This window comes from Strongylocentrotus purpuratus, unplaced genomic scaffold (assembly GCF_000002235.5).
Source record: "Strongylocentrotus purpuratus isolate Spur 01 unplaced genomic scaffold, Spur_5.0 spur5_scaffold_21, whole genome shotgun sequence".
NCBI lineage: Eukaryota > Metazoa > Echinodermata > Echinoidea > Camarodonta > Strongylocentrotidae > Strongylocentrotus > Strongylocentrotus purpuratus.
This window is the reverse complement of record NW_022145607.1, coordinates 18,501,850-18,521,581: the sequence shown is the minus strand read 5'-3', so window position 1 is coordinate 18,521,581 and position 19,732 is coordinate 18,501,850. Positions and strand designations below refer to the sequence as shown.

The window sequence follows — 19,732 nt, the reverse complement described above, 5'->3', positions numbered from 1 at the left end:
CCTCAAAAAAGCATATTTCTCATTAAGATGAAAATGATGTGACAATAAATCGATAAAATAACCTGAATTATTATGATTTATAACACAATAATCGTGTAATGATATTTTTCTAAACCTTGGAGACTAAATTAACTGAGTGCCAAAGCTCCAGAAGAAAGACGCATTAAATAAAATGTATGAGGGCATATTTGCCGAGGGAGGGGTGGGGAATAAAGGACAGGAAACTTGAATGTAACCTAAATCCGAAAAAAATGTTCAACAATAATTATTCGGGGCATATTTGCGTTTAAAAGTAATAAAATGACGTATATATTAATTACTGAAACAAGCAGCAGAGAAAATTAATTTTGTCTCCCTGGATTACTGTAACTTTTGTAGTTCCATATACTTCCTGAGCTTTATGCTTTTTTTAAAATCAGACACACACAAAACGGCACTCAAATGGGATCAAGTATTGATGGAAAACACACCTGAAAACACACTCATGCATCTAAGTTCTTTTTACGTTACATGTACTTTGTAACAATTTTATCGTATAACAGATTAAGCCCACTATACACTATACGATCCGATTTCGGGAGAATTTGCCAAAACATTTGATACGAACATTCAAACATGTAAAATCTCAATGACCGAGGATCTGAATAGTCAGATGATTAAGAAAATCTAAATGTCATAGATTTCATGATTCTTTGGAAGAAATCTAAATTGGTTAAGAATCATAGTGATATCAGAGCAATAGTGACATATTGTTTAAGATTTGAACCGATTCGGCTATTATTCTGAACAGAAGAGTTCAAGGCACTAAAATTTCGGTTGTTAGTAGGCTACTCTTATCATTATTAAGAAGCAAATTCAAGAAAATAGTGTATGTTTAGATTTCCTAACGAATACAAATGCCATTTGGTCGAAAATGGATCGCAGGACGATTGAGTAGTGTGCGTTAAGTCTAAGTTATGAACAAATTTCACAGAAATCGAAACAACGGTATTCTAACGTAGGTAAAAGAAAATTCGAACAAATATGAAATTAGCTAATATTTACATACATGTCATCTCAATGCTATCAAAAGAGTACTATTTTTTTTAATCATTCATCCATTACATTCGTTGTAGTCTCCTGTTAACCAGTAACATATTTGTGCAAATTTTAGAGGCGTTATACGTATCGCGACATTATTGACAACATTTTCTCCGTCAAGATCGTATGTCTGTTCACCAGTGTAGACTCCAACGACTTTCCGTGTCCATTGCCTTAGCAAGCCGTCCCAACGACGCACGTAGATACCGTCCAACCGCGTCACTGTCGCCGTCGCACTGTTGATAGAAAAGCTCGGACGTCTCGCCCTGTAGATGACAGAAGCGGTAATACAACACAGCTTCGTTGGGTGTGTCGAGCGCGTTCATGTGCAGCTGCGCGTTCTCTTGGACGTTCACCGAGCTTCCGACGCTGACGTTGAGGTAGGGCCGGTCTGGACTTCTTTTGAGGGACAAGACCGCGTAATCTTTATCCAAAGGTAGGTTCCGTGTGCGCTTCAGTCTGGTCCAATCGTAAGGCAGGTAAGCCTTGGCGACGCGGATCCAAATCAGAGCCTTCTCCCACTCGTCTGTAGAGATTTCCTCGGGTTTCAGGCTTCGCTGACGGCGAAATCCTACGTTGAGCTCTCTGATTGGCACAATGTAATTTTTACCGTCATGGATGCATCGCGCTGCGGTCAGGACGTACTGTTCTCCGATAAGCACACCTGAGCAACCGGTGGAGAGTTTAACCGCGGCTGAAAACGGTTCCTTCGAGATAAACTTCCTGTCGTCGATTGGGAACCGCGTGTTTGCACCGACAACTGCGCGTCGTCTCCTGCTGTGTGAATTCTCTTTTTCCTCGGACAAGTTGGCTGAGATCATACTCTCCTCTGCCATCCACCCGTTAAGATAGCTCACAAAATTCTCGTTAGGTGTCAATTCCGTCTTTTGTATAATTCCATCATCCGTGACAGTCTCGAAAGCCAACAATTCCCTTATCTCGGTCATCGTATAATTCCAATCCCGAATTGGAGAAGCGCATAGTCCCTCACATTTAAGCTCAGGGTTACCGGTTCCTTTATTTTCCACGGTATCATCCGCTTCATTTCGTATATCCGAAACGGCGAGCTTGCTTTGTCCTTGAGGGAAATGGATTGGGTGCCATACTTCATGGTAATATGATATATTCTTTCCAGTTCCTTTCCACTTAAAATGAGTACCATTATTATCCTTCCCCTTCTCCACTCCCAGAACGCCGAGTGGCAGCAAGATTAATAACAGCGATGTCGGAATCATGGTAACGAATATTTATTGTCCAAATATTTTACAATAACGACCAGTGTTTTCGCCGATTCGTTGATAGGAGCAGGTCGTAAAACTCAAACTTGGCACGATAACTGTAATCATCCATGTTGGGTATGTCGATGAATGTGACCTCCTCTCTGAATAAATGAAACTCCTTCTGATGAGGGTTGTACCAAGCAGGTTAGACGGCTTGAATCCTAAATAACGTCCAATCAACTTGAATTCAAAAGTACGTCTGGTTGTCTTGGAAAGGACCTCGAGCCACTCATTAGTGCGTGAATGTGATCCAAGTTACCACAATGGAAGACAATGTCGGCAACCCTGGGAAGGCAACACACTCAAGTTCACCAAGCGCCAGCAGCATACATTGGAAATATTAATTATGCCGTGTCCGTTGCAAGGCAATGACTATACTTCAATGGGGGAAGTCTGTGTACGAAAATAAAGAATGAAACTTAGCCACGCCTCTTCCAGGCTCGAAAGCCCGAAGCGTCATCTGATTGGTTGGAAACTTCGAGTATTTAATGACGTATGGTGGTAATGATGAGTTAGATGGGATGAAGTCACAAAGCGCTGCGGGTTACCGTGGGGTTTGAGTTTCACGCTGATCCCGATCCCACTTGTGACAAAACATGATATACGCACAATCTCCCTCATGAGCATTGGAATGTTGAATGATATTAAAGGACCAGCGAATTCTTTTGAGAGAAACCGGTTCAAAGATATATTCATATGAAAATAGCGACCAATACATGACTATCAGCCTATTAAAAAGAAAGTCAAAATATGACACAGGATAAATGTCATCCTAATTATACCGATTGGTGGTACAAATAGTTAATATTTCTCATATCGATATGCAACAACACTTCCTTTGATTAGATAATGATCCGCACGATTAGAGGTGAAATGTATAGTTGCGAGGCGTATTATAGAATTGATTCAAAGTTTGGAGACTTGACTGAGGATTAGCCATTTACAACATCTTGTACTAGGGTAAATATTGTCTATATCGAACCAGGTTTACTTAAAGGGAAGCTAAGTAATAGGACAGTGTGCGCTATTAGTTATGTCATCAACATAAAGCATCCATGTTTTTTATCCTATTTCTGTTCACTGTGGCCCGAATTCACAAAGCAAGGTTTGAGCTCAGACCAAGATTTGAGCTCAAACCTCCTTTTGTTTCGCCAAACCTCCTTTTGTTCTTTACAAACCAGGTTTGTGAAAAACGCGTAAAACGCGTCATATGACGTACGAAAACCAAGGTTTGTCGACAAACCTCCTTTGTGAATTCGGGCCACATGTCTGAGCCGTCATGTGAGCGAAACAAATATCCATGTAAAATGTACGTTGGAAAAATATACATGAAAAGAACTGAAACGAAATGTACAAGGGAAAAAGTTTGTAGGGCTGATAATACTGTCCACTATTGGATTATCAATTTACTCTCGTTTAATCATTTAAAAAAGAAAGGACAATAATTTTGAGACAATAATGGACTATGATTGGAGAGGGAGATTGGCCGCGCTGGCAGCGTTTTGGTATAAAACAAGTCCTTTAGATGGTCTCCCTACCCGCAAACATGTGCTGGTGTTTTTTACAGCTATGTAATGCATTCTTTTCCAGAACGGATTATTAATTGTAGGCCTATTAATTATTCGAAATTAATATTTAAAATAAAAAACAAAGTATAATTTTCGTTGATATATTAAAGGGCTCTTGACTGGTAGGAAGCAGGGAGTTGAGGCGACCCCGGTTAAATTTTCGGAATGTTCATTCGGAAAGTTCACAAACTTGATACAAGCTCATCTCTCTAAAGCCGAGGAAATAATATGAAGGCTACCGGCAGTTATTCTAGGACAAATTTCTATTCCCAAAAGGATAATTGAGGTAGCGATGCCATCTTTTTCGAGACATTCCATTCAAAAATCTGATAGTCAGTGGCTCACGTCCAGGCATCTGCTGATTATCATGTGCTATTTCATGACGAACCCCATTAAACTTGGCAAACTTGACGTTTGCCGGTAGGTGGTCCGTTTAAGTGAGCGAGAGTGGGTGAGATCGTGGTAGACTGAAGGAGATGGGAAACTTGGCATAAAGATGAGGAAGATGGGATGTAGAATGAAACTATGAAAATGTGTGGGAAGAGAGACAGACTCCAAGAGAGAAATAGAGAGAGAGAGAGAGAGAGAGAGAGAATGTTGGTGATATTGTTATGATGAATATTCTATTTTTTGTCACTGATATTTTTGTTGTGTTTTATTATTATTTAAGTGTCCTTCATAAGCTACTTTATGGAGTTAATTGTGCTTTGTAACTGAAAAGAAAATTAGAGGCACTATCAGGCGCGTACACAGGGGGGGGGGGGTTAAACCCCCCTTTTGGTAATTATTTGTGTGTAAACCCCCCCCCCCCCCCTTTTGGATTTTTTTTTTTTTTATTAAAAAAAAAAAAAAAAAAAAAAAAAAAATTCCCATGGTTGACCTAAAAAAGCTGACCTTACCCCCCCCCCCCCACGGAGCAAAATGTCAAATTTTCAAATTTCGAGACCAAAAAAAAAAAAAAAAAGTCCTCTTACACCCCCCCCCCCCCCCCCCCCCCCCCCCCCCCCCCCCCCCCCCCATCGAGAGTCATGTGTCGATCTAATGGTGAATTATTTGCCTATAAACCCGCATCCAAGACGGGCACTGGTTTGAAACTGCATTTTTTCTTCTCTAGACAGTTAGGATGGAGACGTGAAGATTGGTCCCAAGACGTCACACGTATCAGTCCACGCAAATCTAAAAGTCCCTTATGCTCTTTGATTGAAACACGTAAACCCAATTACACCCAATAGGCTGAAACACAGACGCGATTCATGCCAGGATGCATAACGCCCAAAAGTGAGGTAGTCACATAATCCCCCCAAAATCCAACAAAATATTTTGTTTAATGAAAGAAAGAAAACAAAAGATAGAGAGAGTGAGAGAGGGGAGGGGGGGGGGGGTGAGAGGTTACTTCACCCATAATAATAATAATACATTTATAATAATAATAAGATTTATAAGGCACCAAATCCACTTGACAGTCAAATGCTCAAGGAGCAGCTTGTGCAAAAGATGAAAAATACATACATGATACATTTATACAAAGTGCGATAGGAAAGGTACAGACATGAAAGGTTATGGTAATCAATTATAAGCTAAATTAAACAGATATTTCTTAAGATTGTTTTTTAACACTTCAGCAAAACTGCTATTCTTAATCCATTAAGGGAGAGTATTCCACAATGAAGGTCCAGCATGAGCGAAGGTTCGCTCCCCCCATTTCGTATCATGCTCCTAATTTCTCTGTTGATTTAGGAATTGTTTCCAAATTTGAGTGAACCCAACGTAGATTTGTTTCTTCTCTTAATGTCCCAATCGTCTACTGAAGACGCATCATTTCCAAGGTACTTTCTTGTATTTTGAAAAGGCACAGTCCAGATAATTCAATTTGTTGAAACAAACGATATAGAAAAGTAAGTTGGGAGAAATATTTATTTTGGATATTACTTTAGGTGGAAGTCCATATTACACAATTAAAGTGAATTTATTAATCGATTTTCTTAACGTCCGACGTAGACTGTGATGCCGTTGCACATGGGGTGTAATCTCGATTATATCTTACCTTCGCGTTTTAATTCTGTCTGTGAATGAAATCAACCTATAAGACAGGGATTTAAAGCCTGTATGACTTTTTGTTTTGCCTTCACTTTGTGTGCTCCACCACGCTCACATCAGGTTGCGCCGCTCTCTGACGCACAACTACGTCAGCCACTTGACGCCCCATGTGCAACGTCAATAGACCGGTTCACTAACATATTATTCAAATTTCAAGCATCCTTTTTTAACAAAAGTTGTTCTTGACAACCAGGAAGCTTGTCCGAGGCTTGCCCGACGTAGCAACAAATAATATATGTATAGTGGATTCAAAGTATTGTAGTGTATTCATTATAAACAGGCTTAAGGCATATCTCGTCACCATGTCCCCAGGAAAGAAACATCCATGAATTTGAATAAGTTAGTAAACCGGTAGATAAATATACGTCATCAAGAAACTGTTCTGAAGGACGACCTTGTTGTTAAAGAAATCTTCCAGGGTGGACCAGGCGTAGCTTCCCGGAAAGATGGTTCCGCTGCGGATGTACAATTCGCTTGGTTTCACACAATGATATAAAAAGGGAGCTAAATTTATCTGTGAATGGAATTCGAAAGATAATTTCATTTATCATCATGGATTTCGCTCCGGGTCCAGGGTATGCCACCTCCATGACCCGAACGTAAGCCATGTTTAGGGTAGCCTTTTGACAAGGCCTCGTTGACTCTGGCTAAGCGGCTGAGATGAGTCTAGATACCCGGAGTGAACGCGCGACCGAGTGACGGATGTCACAGGTCTGGGCAATTCGCACTGGCGTTCATTCAGGTTTTCGCGATTAGTCTCTTTTTAGTCGCTCGGCGTCTATCAGGCATGCCTTGTTTAAAGGCTATGTTTAGGGAGGAAACAGAGAATGTTCCCTCATAAAAGAGCCAGACTTGTCAGTGGGAGTCTTTGTATCTATCATTGCCGTAGCAGCAGGGGCACAGGGATTATGTGTCCCCTAACCCCGTCCATTAGAAAAATTAGAAAAATATGAAGTAAAAGAAAAGAGAGAGAGAGAGAGAGAGAGAGAGAGAGAGAGAGGAAGACAGAGGGAGAGAGAGAGAGAGAGAGAGAGGAAGACAGAGGGAGAGAGAGAGAGAGAGAGAGAAAGAAAAAGTGATAGGGGAAAGGGATGACGACAAAAGATATTTCGACTACGTTTCGCGACCTCCTAATCAGTAGCCTAATCTGTAAATTCGCATTTTAATTTCCAAGGAAGATCAGTGCTCCCCCAATCGTTGCCACTGCCCCCTCAAATAGATCGGCTCACTTTACGCCACTGTTTGTGCGTGTATATCTCCTGGCATATGTTTTGACAGGTCGTGCTGCCATGAAATGTAGCAGCGAAGGCAGAAGAAGAATGGGAAAAAAGAAACCAAAATATCATCTTCAGCAGATAATTATGGGGACAGTAAGCTTTTCTTTGAATAATGATAAAACCACCAACAAGTTTATTGGAGTAATGGATCTTGTAACAAGTCATCCCGTATAACATGACATTGCAAAAGAACTGAAAATCACTGAATAGGTTATCCACAGTGTCAATGAAATCCCACTGGGCTTTGGGTTTCGCGCTTTATATCATGATACTCGTGATAAGAGAAATGATGTTCAAAAGAGCAAAGTAGAACCGAGAATTGAGAAGTCTTTCGCAAATCTTTACAGAAATTTCGTGTATTTATTTTCAATCATATATCAACTATCCAGGAGTACTTAAAGCAAGTAGTACCATAAAGTATCATGAAAAGGAGAGTTGTTCTATATTATGACGATAATAGGTATATGTAAGTCTAAATTTTTAGACAAAATTCTGGATCCGCCTCTGTGCCAAAGTACCGTATATCATCTGCGAGACCTGAGTAATATAGAAGAGGAAGAAAAAAAACATTATTGTTGATTTAAAAAAAGACATTTTGATTTTCATTAGAATAAGAGAGCCATGGGGACTGCAACAAGCATTTTATGCACTAATTGGGTTGCGTTCAGAGGATTTAATACACTTGATATAACGCAATTATATTAACACATCGTGTGCAATGGGCAATGTGTTATTAGTCGAGAACAACCTTAGTTTGTAGAAGTACACGACATCGGGTTGGTCCATATTAATCTAAGTAATAATAATTTTGTCTACCGAAGGAAGCCTCATCAGCACAAATGCTGTTCTAAGGGCCCTGCAATTGTATTATTACCGTATTGATCGATTGCCAGCAACCCATTGGCACCTGGGTGGAATAATGTCTTGCCAAAGGACGTTGGTGCCAGTCTGGGATTCGAACCCTCAACCCTTGGATTGAGAGTCAAGTGAATGAACCACTATACCACGACACCTACGTCCATCCATCCATCCATCACGCCCAAAACTTGAACAAACATCGCCCGCCTGTGAAATTCCTAAGCTGACAGTATGAATGGATAACGGCACCTGGTAATATAGGTTAATAGAGTTGTCCATGTTGACGTCATGAGTTATCGTTCACGCGAAGTCTGTCGGTTGCTGATGTGTCGAAAGTCGAAACGCTGTTGTTCTATCAGTACCAATTATTGTTCTGAATGGTTACATTTGTAAACACCATTGGACGTTGGTGATTCTTCTCTTTTAATCCAATACTTTAAAATGATATACCTTAGTCAAACCGCCAAACCGACTCCGTACAAACTCGAAGCCGACCAGTTCTTAGCCATTGGAGGTAAATGTAATTATTGTTTAATCGGTCTGTTATCGGTCTTGTGTCGGTTTTATGTCGGTCTTGTTTGAAGTATTATACCAGTATTGATTTACTGGTTAGAGTTTAGCACCAAATATTTGATATACATGTTGTACCGTAACGGTGCTTATTCGAGAGAGGGTGGGGGAAATATGTATTTTTGCAGCCCCTTCTACCGTAGACACTTTCTTCAGGACTTTCGAGGGGATGGGGGGGGGGGGGGGGGGGGGGGGGAAGAGGGCACGCTGGCTCCACACCAAGTTCAATACCCCCACCTGATGCTTGGGGATCCTGGGCGCTCAGGATTATGTCTTATTATGAAAAGTAGGCCTATATACCAAGGAACTAGTTATAGACAACTATTAAGAAATACAAATCGGATGGTTTTTAAATTCATGCATTTTTTCCTTAGTATTTCTTTAAGAATAAGAGCTGTAACAGACCCCTTCAAACTGAAAACTGTTATGTCGAAAATCATAGAAGGAATGCTTTATTCGGTCTCAGTCTCGCAACTCCAAAAGCTTGCCGCCGCCTCAATAAAATTAGGGTACCTCAGCAATTTTAACCAAGGTTGTCTGAAAGGGAGAGGGGGGGGGGGGGGACTGTAAAGAAATCACGAAAACCCACACTATTTTGAGAGCGTGCTTTCCTCTTTATGTAATGTTGTTTTGTCATTCTACCTTGATCATTCAAGTACCTATTTTTAAAATTATTTTTCTGTTTGTTGATGATGATCCCAAGTTATGTCAGATGTATTCGATAGATATTGTATGAAATGATATGCTCTAATACAGCGCCTATGCACATTTTTGTTTCAGTATTCAGTAAGGGACTATTGGAGGGGTGGGGAGGGGCGGGATGGGTGGCCGCTCGCCCTTGGGTTTCAATGGCTGCGTTCATGCTTAAATTTTGAAGGCAGAATGAGCGATCTGAAACGCTCATCGTAAACGCTCATCGTGATCGCAGTTCCACGATGTCGTGTTCATGCTTACTTCTCTGGCTCCCCCAGGCAATTCTCAGTGTGTGGCCTTAATTGGTCTTCCAGCTGGATTCGCAAACCTTCACTGTGCATGCTACGTAGACCCACTAGAGGTCAGTGCGTTGACCCCATTTAAACGCGTTTACAAATTGTAAACGCATCTTTTTGTGAGTTTACGATCGGCGATCGTGATCGCCGTTTTTCGGTGATTCTACAAAAGTGAGCATGAACGCAAGCGTGTTTTAAACTAAACGCGTAACAGATGCCTGATTCTGGCCGTCAAAATCAAGCATGAACGCGCCCAATGTGTATCCAACAGTTGTGTAGGTGTGTATTCAATGTACATTCGCAACTGAAGAGCTGCCACATAACATTATGTGTCATCATAAGACAGATATGGAAGACATTTTTGAGATGCCCGCAACATTACGGTATGTAGTCTCGTCTGGAGTAGAGCGTGCATGTTGTATAGACGACAGTTGTATTTATATATTTTGATAATGATTCGTGACAACTCGAAGGTTCCAAACTGAACATCGTAAATATTGTCGTCTGACGGACGTAGCTTGAAAGCGAAAAACTGTAACATGTGCCTAATTCTAAACCCATGTAACGGGTCATCTCTTATTCTTTCGAAATCGGCATTCACAAAATAACATGGCAAGGAAATATGGATGTTATTTTTAATGACAATTAGATGATCCATAGGAAAAGCAAGGCCTCGGTTTAATTCCGGTCTTCACAACATAAAATAAACTGAGAAAAGGATTCGTTCATTGCTATGAATACAAAATTGGAGACAAGAGCGCTTGGATGTGGAGGAGTGGAATCTAACCACACTCCATTAAAAAAATTTCGGCAAATCCCGAATGATTGTCGGCACTGGCGTACTGGTGGGGGTGCTTGGGGGGCTTCAGCCCCCCCAAATAAAATTGAACCATGACTTTTTTTCACAAGTGATGTATATGTTCGTGATATCACATGATTTTCAACAAAATGCTAGTTTCTCCATTAATTCTTGCAAACTGACCCATTCCCAAAAAAAGCCAGGAAGAGCTTATGTTTTTTATAGTCACTAAGGGCCTTATAGTGGCCACTAACAGTAACACTGGTAAAAAAAAATCCTTTCCAGAAGCTTTGTGCAAAGTACTGCCGGGAGATAACATGCTACCTACCACTCGGGCTGAGCATGCACAGATTTGCGAACGAGCGTTCCATACTTACATCATGTAACACTGCACATATAGTGGGGGAAATTGAATTCAGACAAGATTAAGAGTAGAGAACGGTACAACGAATCGTCTTCTTTCTCTAATAATTTAATGAAACGGCAAAGCCTTCCGCGCTTTGCACGGGAGGGGGGGGGGAATTGAATTCAGACTAGGATTAAGAGTCGAGAACGGTTTTGATGAAACGCGAAAATGATTTCAGACAAGGATTTAGAGTAATAATTAAATAAAACGACAAAGCTTCCGCGCTTCGCGTGGGAGGGGGAAAACTGAATTCAGACAAATACACGATAAAATGAATCGTCTTCTTTCTCTATAAATTTAATGAAACGTGATAGCTTCCGCGCTTCGCGCAGGATGGGCGAAAATGAATTCAGACAAGGGTTAAGAGTAATAATTTATTGAAAGACAAAGTTTCCGCATTTCGCGCGGGAGGGGGACTGATTTCAGACAAGGATTAAAAGTCGAGACCGGTACAACGGATCGTCTTCTTGCTCTAATAATTAAATGAAACGTGATAGCTTCCGCGCTTCGCGCAGGATGGGCGAAAATGAATTCAGACAAGGGTTAAGAGTAATAATTTATTGAAAGACAAAGTTTCCGCATTTCGCGCGGGAGGGGGACTGATTTCAGACAAGGATTAAGAGTCGAGACCGGTACAACGGATCGTCTTATTGCTCTAATAATTAAATGAAACGTGAAAGCTTCAGCGCTTCGCGCGGGTTGGACGAAAATGAATTTAGACAAGGATTAAGAGTAATAATTTATTAAAACGTCAAAGCTTATGCGCTTCGCGCGGGAGGGGGGGGGAAACTGAATTCAGACAAGGATTAAGAGTCGGGGTTGGAACAATGAATCGTCTTCTTTCTCTAATTATTAAATGAAACGTCATAGCTTCCACGCTTTGCGCAAGAGGGGCGAACCAAGAATTAAGAGTCAAGAACGGTACAACGGATCGTCTTCTATCTCTAATAATATAATGAAGTGTCAAAGCTTCCGCTCTTCGCGCGGGAGGGGGGGGGGGAACTGAAAAAATTAATTAGTTCCTGGCCCCGGGTTTATGGGGTTAAAATTGTAGGCATTTGGACATTGGCATTTTTATATTTGTCGGTAATTGGTGGCTCGTTTTGTCGGTAATCGGTGGCCTCTACACCCTTCCCCCCTCCCCCACTGAAAAAGATCTAGCCGCGCCCCCGATAACGACACAGTTTATACACTCGAGATAATTTTTGCAAGTACTACAGTGAAGTACCTGCATCAAAGCATAATCTATACAACGTCTCACGACGTGTCAGATCACTTTTCTCTAACTTCTAACGAATCCCCTCCCGCGCAAAGCGCGGAAGCTTTGCCGTTTCATTAAATTATTAAAGAAAGAAGACGATTCGTTGTACCGGTCTCTATTCTTAATCTCGTCTGAATTCAAGAAGGCCTCTTTTTTTCCAGGAAGTGCCGGTGGACATTAATGCGCCAAATGTGGTTCTCAAATTGCAAAAGATCCCTACTCTTGGAAGGGGTAGGAGAAAGCAATTTTACGTCATATTATATTACTCCAGGAAGCAGGGGCGTCGCCAAAGGGGGGGGGGGGGTGAGGGGGTGCGAACCCCCCCCCCCCCACCTGTCAGGATATTGTCGCGCGGTAAAATTGCGCTGCCGTCGGAAAAAAAGAGAAAAGGGGGAGGGAACAAAAGAGAGGGAAAAAAAAGAGAGGGAAAAAAGAGAGGGAAAGGGGAAAGAAAAGAAGAAAAAAAGGAAAAGAAAAGAAAGAAAAGAAAGAAAGGAAAAGAAAGGAAAGAAAAGAGAAAAAAGAAAGAGAAAAAAGAAAAAGAGGGAGGAGAGAAAAGACTGAAAGGGAAACAAACGAAACGGGGGATGAAAGAGAGGAGAGAGAAGGGAGGTAAGAGTCTGAGAGAGGAGGAGTGGGAGTAAAAGAGAGAAGGGAGTTGTTGGGTGGAGTCGTCTCGTCGAGGGAGCAAGAAAGAAACGGGTAAATATGTTGCTGTGTTGGGTCAGCTGTGTCGGTATTCTTGATCGATCCTCGTGTACTATATCAATGCAGAAGTTTGAAGTCGGTGAGATGTATATTGTCGGTCGGCCGACAAGTTTTTTTCCCTACGAACTGTGTCTTCTTATCCGCTGTGACGACTTCGAGAGTGACTACAACTACAATACTTGTTTTTTCTCGAAGTTTCACTTTTCTATAATATCAGCTAAAGAAATCAGAGGTTTAAAATTTTCGGGAAAACTAAATTCAAACAAGGTTTAAGAGTCAACAACGGTACGACGAATCGTCTTCCTTTCTATATATTGTGATGAAACGCCAAAAAATCCGTGCTTCGCGCGGAAGGGAAACTTCATTTAGTCGAGTCGAGAACGGTACAACGAATCGTCTTCTTTCTCTAATAATTTAAGGAAACGTCAAAGCTTCCGCTTCGCGCGAGAGGGGAAACTGAGTTCAGACAAAATTAATAGGGCTTATTTCGAGTCGAAAACGGTACAACGAATCGTGTTCTTTCTCTAATGATATGAGGAAACGTCAAAGCTTTCGCACTTTGCGCGAGAGGGGGGAAACTGAATTCAGAAGAATAGGGCTTATTAAGAGTCGAAAACGGTACGACGAATCGTCTTCTTTCTCTAATAATTTTAATGAAACGTCAAAACTTCCACGCTTCGCGCGGGAGGGGGAAGCTTCATTCAGATAAGGATTAAGAGTCGAGAACAGTACACCGAATCGTCTGCTTTTTCTCATAATTTAATGAAACGTCAAAGAGGGGGGTGGGGATGGGAGGGGGTGGGGGAACTTCATTCAGCCAAGGATTACTAGTCGAAAACGGTACAATTAATCGTCTTCTTTTCCTTATAATTAAAGGAAACGTCTAAGCTTCCGCGCTTCGCGCAGGAGGCCCATCACCCACACCCCCTAATGAGCGCGCTTTTAAGTGATTCTCTTGCTCACTACCGCCCCTCCCTAAAATAAGATCCTAGCTCCGCGCCTGCATTAAAATATATAGCTATGATGCTGACTAAATTGAAGAAATAATACGTATATTTATGTCTTCGAGGAAAATGACCATTTCGCGCATATGCAAGTACTATAGATAGTCCATATGAATTTTTTGTTTAGCTTCGGCCCCGGGTTTATAGGGTTATTTGTAGATATTGAACATTTAATTTTGTCGGTAATTGGTGGCTAGTTTTGTCGGTAATCGGTGGCCTCTACACCCCCCCCCCCCCCAACTAAAAAAGGTCTAGCGACGCCCCTGCCAGGAAGTGCCTGAAAATGCGTCTAATTTGGTTCTAAAATTGCAAACGCTTCTTACTCTGGGAGGGGGCCAGAACCCCCTCCCAGACCCACCCCTGCTTGGTCACTCCACTCCCTCGCCGTTAAAGCCTCGTTCTGTCGCTTCATCGTTTTACATTTCAACCCTTGCCATTTTGTGCCCCCCCCCCCCGGTAAGAAATTCCTGGATCCGCCACTGATGCCCCTTGACCCCCGCCGGGCTTTGCCACTAGACCCCATTTCGAGAAACGTTCAGCAGGGACTGCATGTTAGAGTGGGGGTGATTCGGATTTTTTTTTGTCAGCCCCCCCCCCCCAAACGTTTTTGCTCATTACGCCACTGATTGTCGGTATAAGATTGTGTAGGCCAAACCTTTAAAAAAAAGTGATGTCCTTCATAGTTATTTATCATTTGTCTGTCGGAGTATTGCATTTAGTCTATCCACCTCCCTGTCTGGAAACGTTCATAATACCAATACAAGCAATTATAGAAAGAAACATTGCAACGCGTGATAATGAATAACGAAAGAAAGTAAATGTATATGTATTGTAGTCCCAACTTTTACTCTCCCATGTGTGTTTTTCTCCCATTTCTCGTCTCCACCTCCTCGTCGCAATGTTTATTCCTCTCCCTCTCTGTCTGTATGTCTCCATGTCTCATTTGGTCTGTAAAATATCTGTTTTACTCTCTCTCATCTTGAAGGATGGAAGTGAATATGAAACAATCCAATACCTGCTCGTGCCATATTGCTGCCTGTAATTATTTTCGTCAGAGGAAAAGCTGAAAGGGAGGAGGCGGGGGGGGGGGGGGGGGGCAAGACAAGGTGACGATAAGTTCCAGGTTTCATCATGAAAGCAGACTTTAAAACAAGCATATTGAACACGATCGAATAATCAACATGAAGCCATACCAATAGCCCTAGCCTTTGCATCTCCTACTGATATAATTATGCGTCCATAAAAATAACGCATTAAGTAATCAGAATTTTTATGGCATGTACAATAGAATATTTCTAAAATAGTTGTGATCGTATTTTCCCCCAAACGGGCAAAAAAAAAGAGAGAAGATTTCTGAATAAACATATGCACTATCCATCAGAGTCACGACACACTCCTAACAGTTAATTTTGAATAATTGTTGGGAAGAGAAGACACAGGCGGGGTAAAGGGGGGGGGGGGGGGGGGGGGTCACACCATTTTTTAAAACGCCATCTTTACATGTTGTCTTGCGCTGCTGTTGGTTGCGATCAAGAAGCTTCCAAACAGACGATGCAGCTCACCATCCCAAATCGATTTGGAAGCTTGAATGCATGCCGCACATTCCCATCAAACATAGGACTCCTTAGTGAATTGAAATGAAACAGTTATTTTGGGCCGGGTCTGTGATGGAACCCGTCACATGTGACAGTGTTCACGGTGGGAGACAATTCTTCCAAACATCCACCCCTAATTTCCCCTCATAATGGTAACATAATGGCGTCGCACTGTCAAGCAGAGGGAGTCGAGCTTCTGCTCATTCAAAACAACAGTTGGGTAAAATTCTTCTTCTTTATTTTCTGTAAGAGCAATCCAATCCTTGTATTAAGTTGATTTGTATGAAAGCAGAAAAATAACAGAAACAAAATGGGAAAACTTTGTTTTTATATTCGCCATCGTAGAGGGGGGGGGGGGGTGGCTGATGTATCTTCCCTGCATATCAACTTTCTAGTTTCTAAAAATGTTGCTGCTCGAAGATTACGGTGACTTTAGCCAAAATATTGATATTTTCTTAATTCAGAGGGAGGGGGTGGGGGTGTGGGGGGGGGGGGGGGGGCTGCACCCAACAAACGCCTATGTTCTGGATGATATATTGACAATTGTAATTCGAGGTAGGCCCTATACATTAAACTTTAATTCAGGCATGTTGTTTGGCGTGTGCATAATTAAACTTTCTAAAATTGCCTGGAATTGAAGTGACCATGATACCATGCTCATGATACTGGTAAGATTAAGCTCATGATGTCATTGCTTACTGAATATGCGAAAGAAAGCATCCCTTTTTTGTTTCCTGTTTTTTGTAATTGCGAGAAAATTATAATCAGTACAGAAATCAATTCTAATCATCTGAATATCCCCGAGGAGATTTTCATCAATGCCCATATCATAATCGTAGCTCCAGTTGTAGGAACCATTATCGGGTTTGTATGATTGTAAGATTGTAAGATTTTTTAAAACTCTATCGACCTCCTCTCGGGGTACGAGAGTGCAAACATATTGACAACATAGTATCAATATAACAATAGTATATAGCAATGATACATATGTTATAATATGAATAGTGATAAACATATGATTATACAAACAAAGATAAACATGTGATAATATGAACAAATAAACATATTTACAAATCAAAGTATAGTACGACTGGCCTTGGTTGTTTTTTATTCTATTTTCGTCTAGACTAGTCCTCTATTAAGCTCTCGTGCATGTTCTCTACCTTAGGCCTGTCACCTGTCCACCTCTTCTCTTAATGTTTCATATTGTTTTATATACCTCACTTAAGTAATCCAGCAATCTGATTGGTCGAAATTGCATTCATAAACTTTAACTGTTCCCGAAAATTCCCGGTAACCATGGTTAAAAAACAGTTCAAAATCCCAATAACCATGGTTATTGGGAAAATAGGTCAGTCTCCATGGTTACCCCATAGGTTTACATGTTAAAAAATGGTCTGAGCGATCGAGGATACCGTACGTGTGCGAAGAATTGGTCGGTAATTTCAATACAATTGAATCTCGATCGATCTTACCGACAAATTTATCTTGCATTGTTGACATGAAGACGAAAATAAACTTCCAAAAACAAAAAAACAACATCTGCCGATAGATCTTGATCTAAATTCGTGCCAATATGCATTGCAAAAGTAAAAGAAGGGCCTGTTTAATGGAGCAGCCGCGAAGCATCCGCCACGCGAAGCCGTTTCCAATTCATTTTAATGTATATATAAGAAAAAACTGCCATGTATGGTAACAGAGCGCGATAGCCGAGTGGTTTAAGGCGCTGTCTAGATACATCATCTTTTGTACGCAAAGAGATCGAATCCCATCTTCGACAAAAGTTTTTTTTAATTTTTTTTATAATTTTTTAAAAATATTTTTTTCGGCATATAAAAGTATTAATGACTGCTTTAATATTCGAGAAATAGTTGTTTTTATAAGCTCTCGGGAAGGTTACAATTGTGCTACTGCCCTCGGCACGCCTCGGGTAATAGCACAATTCTAATCTTCCCTTGAGCGTATAAAACAACTATTTCTCTCAAAGCAGTCATTAATACTATATTATTTCATTTACTGTATGTGCTGCATGACTCTTAGGAGTAGTAGTGGGAGGGGTGAGGCGGGTTAAAGGTACTATGTCCCATTTGCAGGCCAAAAAAATGAAAAAGTTAAATTCCAACTGCATTTGAAAGATAATACTATTTTAGAACTCCCCTAAAAAAGGTGGGGCTTGAAAATGTCTTCCAGTCGGAAAATAACGACTATTAGTTGTCAAATCGACTTTAGGGCTATAGAGCCCAAAAGTAATAGTCTTGATTTTCAGACAATTGTACCGAATGGTCATACGTTTTATGCTGCGCAAATATTCAATCAGTTTAATCTTGGCCATCACAAGAAGTGGGTTATTGATGTAGACAAATGCTCATGTACCCTTTACAACTCTTTTCATGTATGTTATTACCAAAGAAGAAAAAAGCCAGTCAGTCACTCAATAGTGTCTGACAGTGAAGTCTAGCAAGTAAACGTGTTTCCTTGCATAATTTGAATATGAGGACACTGCTAACGTTTAAATTTTACAGATAGGACATACATGACATATTCATAATTCCTGCAAAGTTCTACAGAATTTGAGGATGGCTGCAAAAGGGACATAGTACCTTTAAGCTTTCGTGCATTTTCTCTACCTCAGGCCTGTCGCCTGTCCACCTCTACTCTTGATTGTTCATATTGTTTTATTTCATTTACTGTATGTGCTGCATGACTCTTAGGAGTGATAGGGGGGCGAGGCGGGTTAAGAGAATACTCATATCCTCAGTAGGCGTAGTGAAGGATGTCAGGATGAAACGTAGAGAAAATTGTATAGAGTGGAATGGATAGACAGGGGGAGGGAAAGGACATGGGAGGGGGAAGGGGAGGGGTGGCCGGGAGGATGTAGAGGGGGAAAGAATATTCCGTCTTTGTGGCGTTTTAACATCTCTTAATTATTATTTCCTAAAAAAGTTATTTCAAAGCATGTACGATCCGGCTGGGCCCAACACATAAACCCAATTAACTTATGAAGAGTCCACAGTACACCATCACCTCTTTCTCTGCTTAAGGGCACGCAAGGACATTTTACCGGACTTGAAATTCCTCAAGTGTTACCGGTCACTCAAGATCCAAGTTCAACTCGGACCACCTCCCCAACCAGGTCGCATTGCAGACGCGACCCCCGGAGTTTCGGGGACTGCGCTCAGTTGCGTCTCGGCGAGAAAGCTCGCCTCCGCCGCTGGACTGGTCATTCTTCATTAAAGTCCCTTTTGTTGGCTTCATTTTCGGGCTCCCTGGTCGTTTGAAGTGAAAATTATGCCATCCTATTTAGCTAGGATAATAACCAATGCTGTGCTTCCCATTAGAGGGTGGAAACATGTCTATTAAGTCCTTAATTGAAAGCCCCTAGAGGGATTGGTCGACTTTATTAGATTATCAGACACGCGTTTCCGTATCATAAATATTGGACCAAAAATGTAAAGGATAAATGAATATAAGGCATATGATTGTATTGCGATAGTATAACTATATGAGTTATACTATTTGTGGTTGTGCGTCTTGATTTAGTTTACAGCTTCAAAATTATGGCACTTGACGCTTTTATGAAAGCAACATTTTAATCTTAAAGAAACCTTTCACTTTATATGGCATTTGAAGTAATCATACCGACTTGTAATTGAATTTGTGTCGAATTAAATTAATTGTTTTTATAAAGTTATGTTTGATTAATCATATGACACAACTTTCCTTCCCCTATGCATCTACTCTACCCCTTAATTCTCTAAGTGTTTAGCTCAATATCCTTTTCGTTATGTAATGCTTCTTTTTCTCCTCCTCCTCCTCCTCAATATTATTTAGATAATAACTCTCCTTTTCTCTCCCTGATATTTTAGGAAGGTAGCTCTTAATGAATCAAATCTAATCTTATTCCAAATTGTGCACATTGTACTTGTAGTCATCCTTTTAGATACAATGTCCTCGAAAAGTTGTTTGTCACCAAGCTTGAAATAAATGCAACACCTTGGCAAACTGAGCCTTATGACTAGCTTTTACATGTAACCTAGTCATAAAGCTCTGTAGAAACATTGAATGTGAAGGTATTTTGATAGTTCAATACGTGATAGACGAGCCGATTTAAATTGCCTTACGTTGCTTTATGGGAAGTCTGTTTGGTCGCAGTTTTGGAATATCCTTGTGCGATGTGTTGTGTATAGAGAGGAAGTTTTGGTTTAAAATACATTATTTATCTGCTTTTTCTTCTCGAGGT

General features: G+C 40.9%; 1 protein-coding gene across 1 annotated transcript; it reads right to left on the bottom strand.

Annotated features, from left to right (window-relative positions):
• Positions 1-1,088: 1,088 nt before the first annotated feature.
• LOC588672 (serine protease 23-like) lies at positions 1,089-2,727 on the bottom strand. The gene is given in 2 exon segments (XM_788343.3): positions 1,089-1,289; positions 1,291-2,727. Coding segments are annotated over 2 exon segments (1,221 nt in total). The 5' UTR covers positions 2,316-2,727; the 3' UTR covers positions 1,089-1,093.
• Between the last annotated feature and the right edge of the window lie 17,005 nt (positions 2,728-19,732).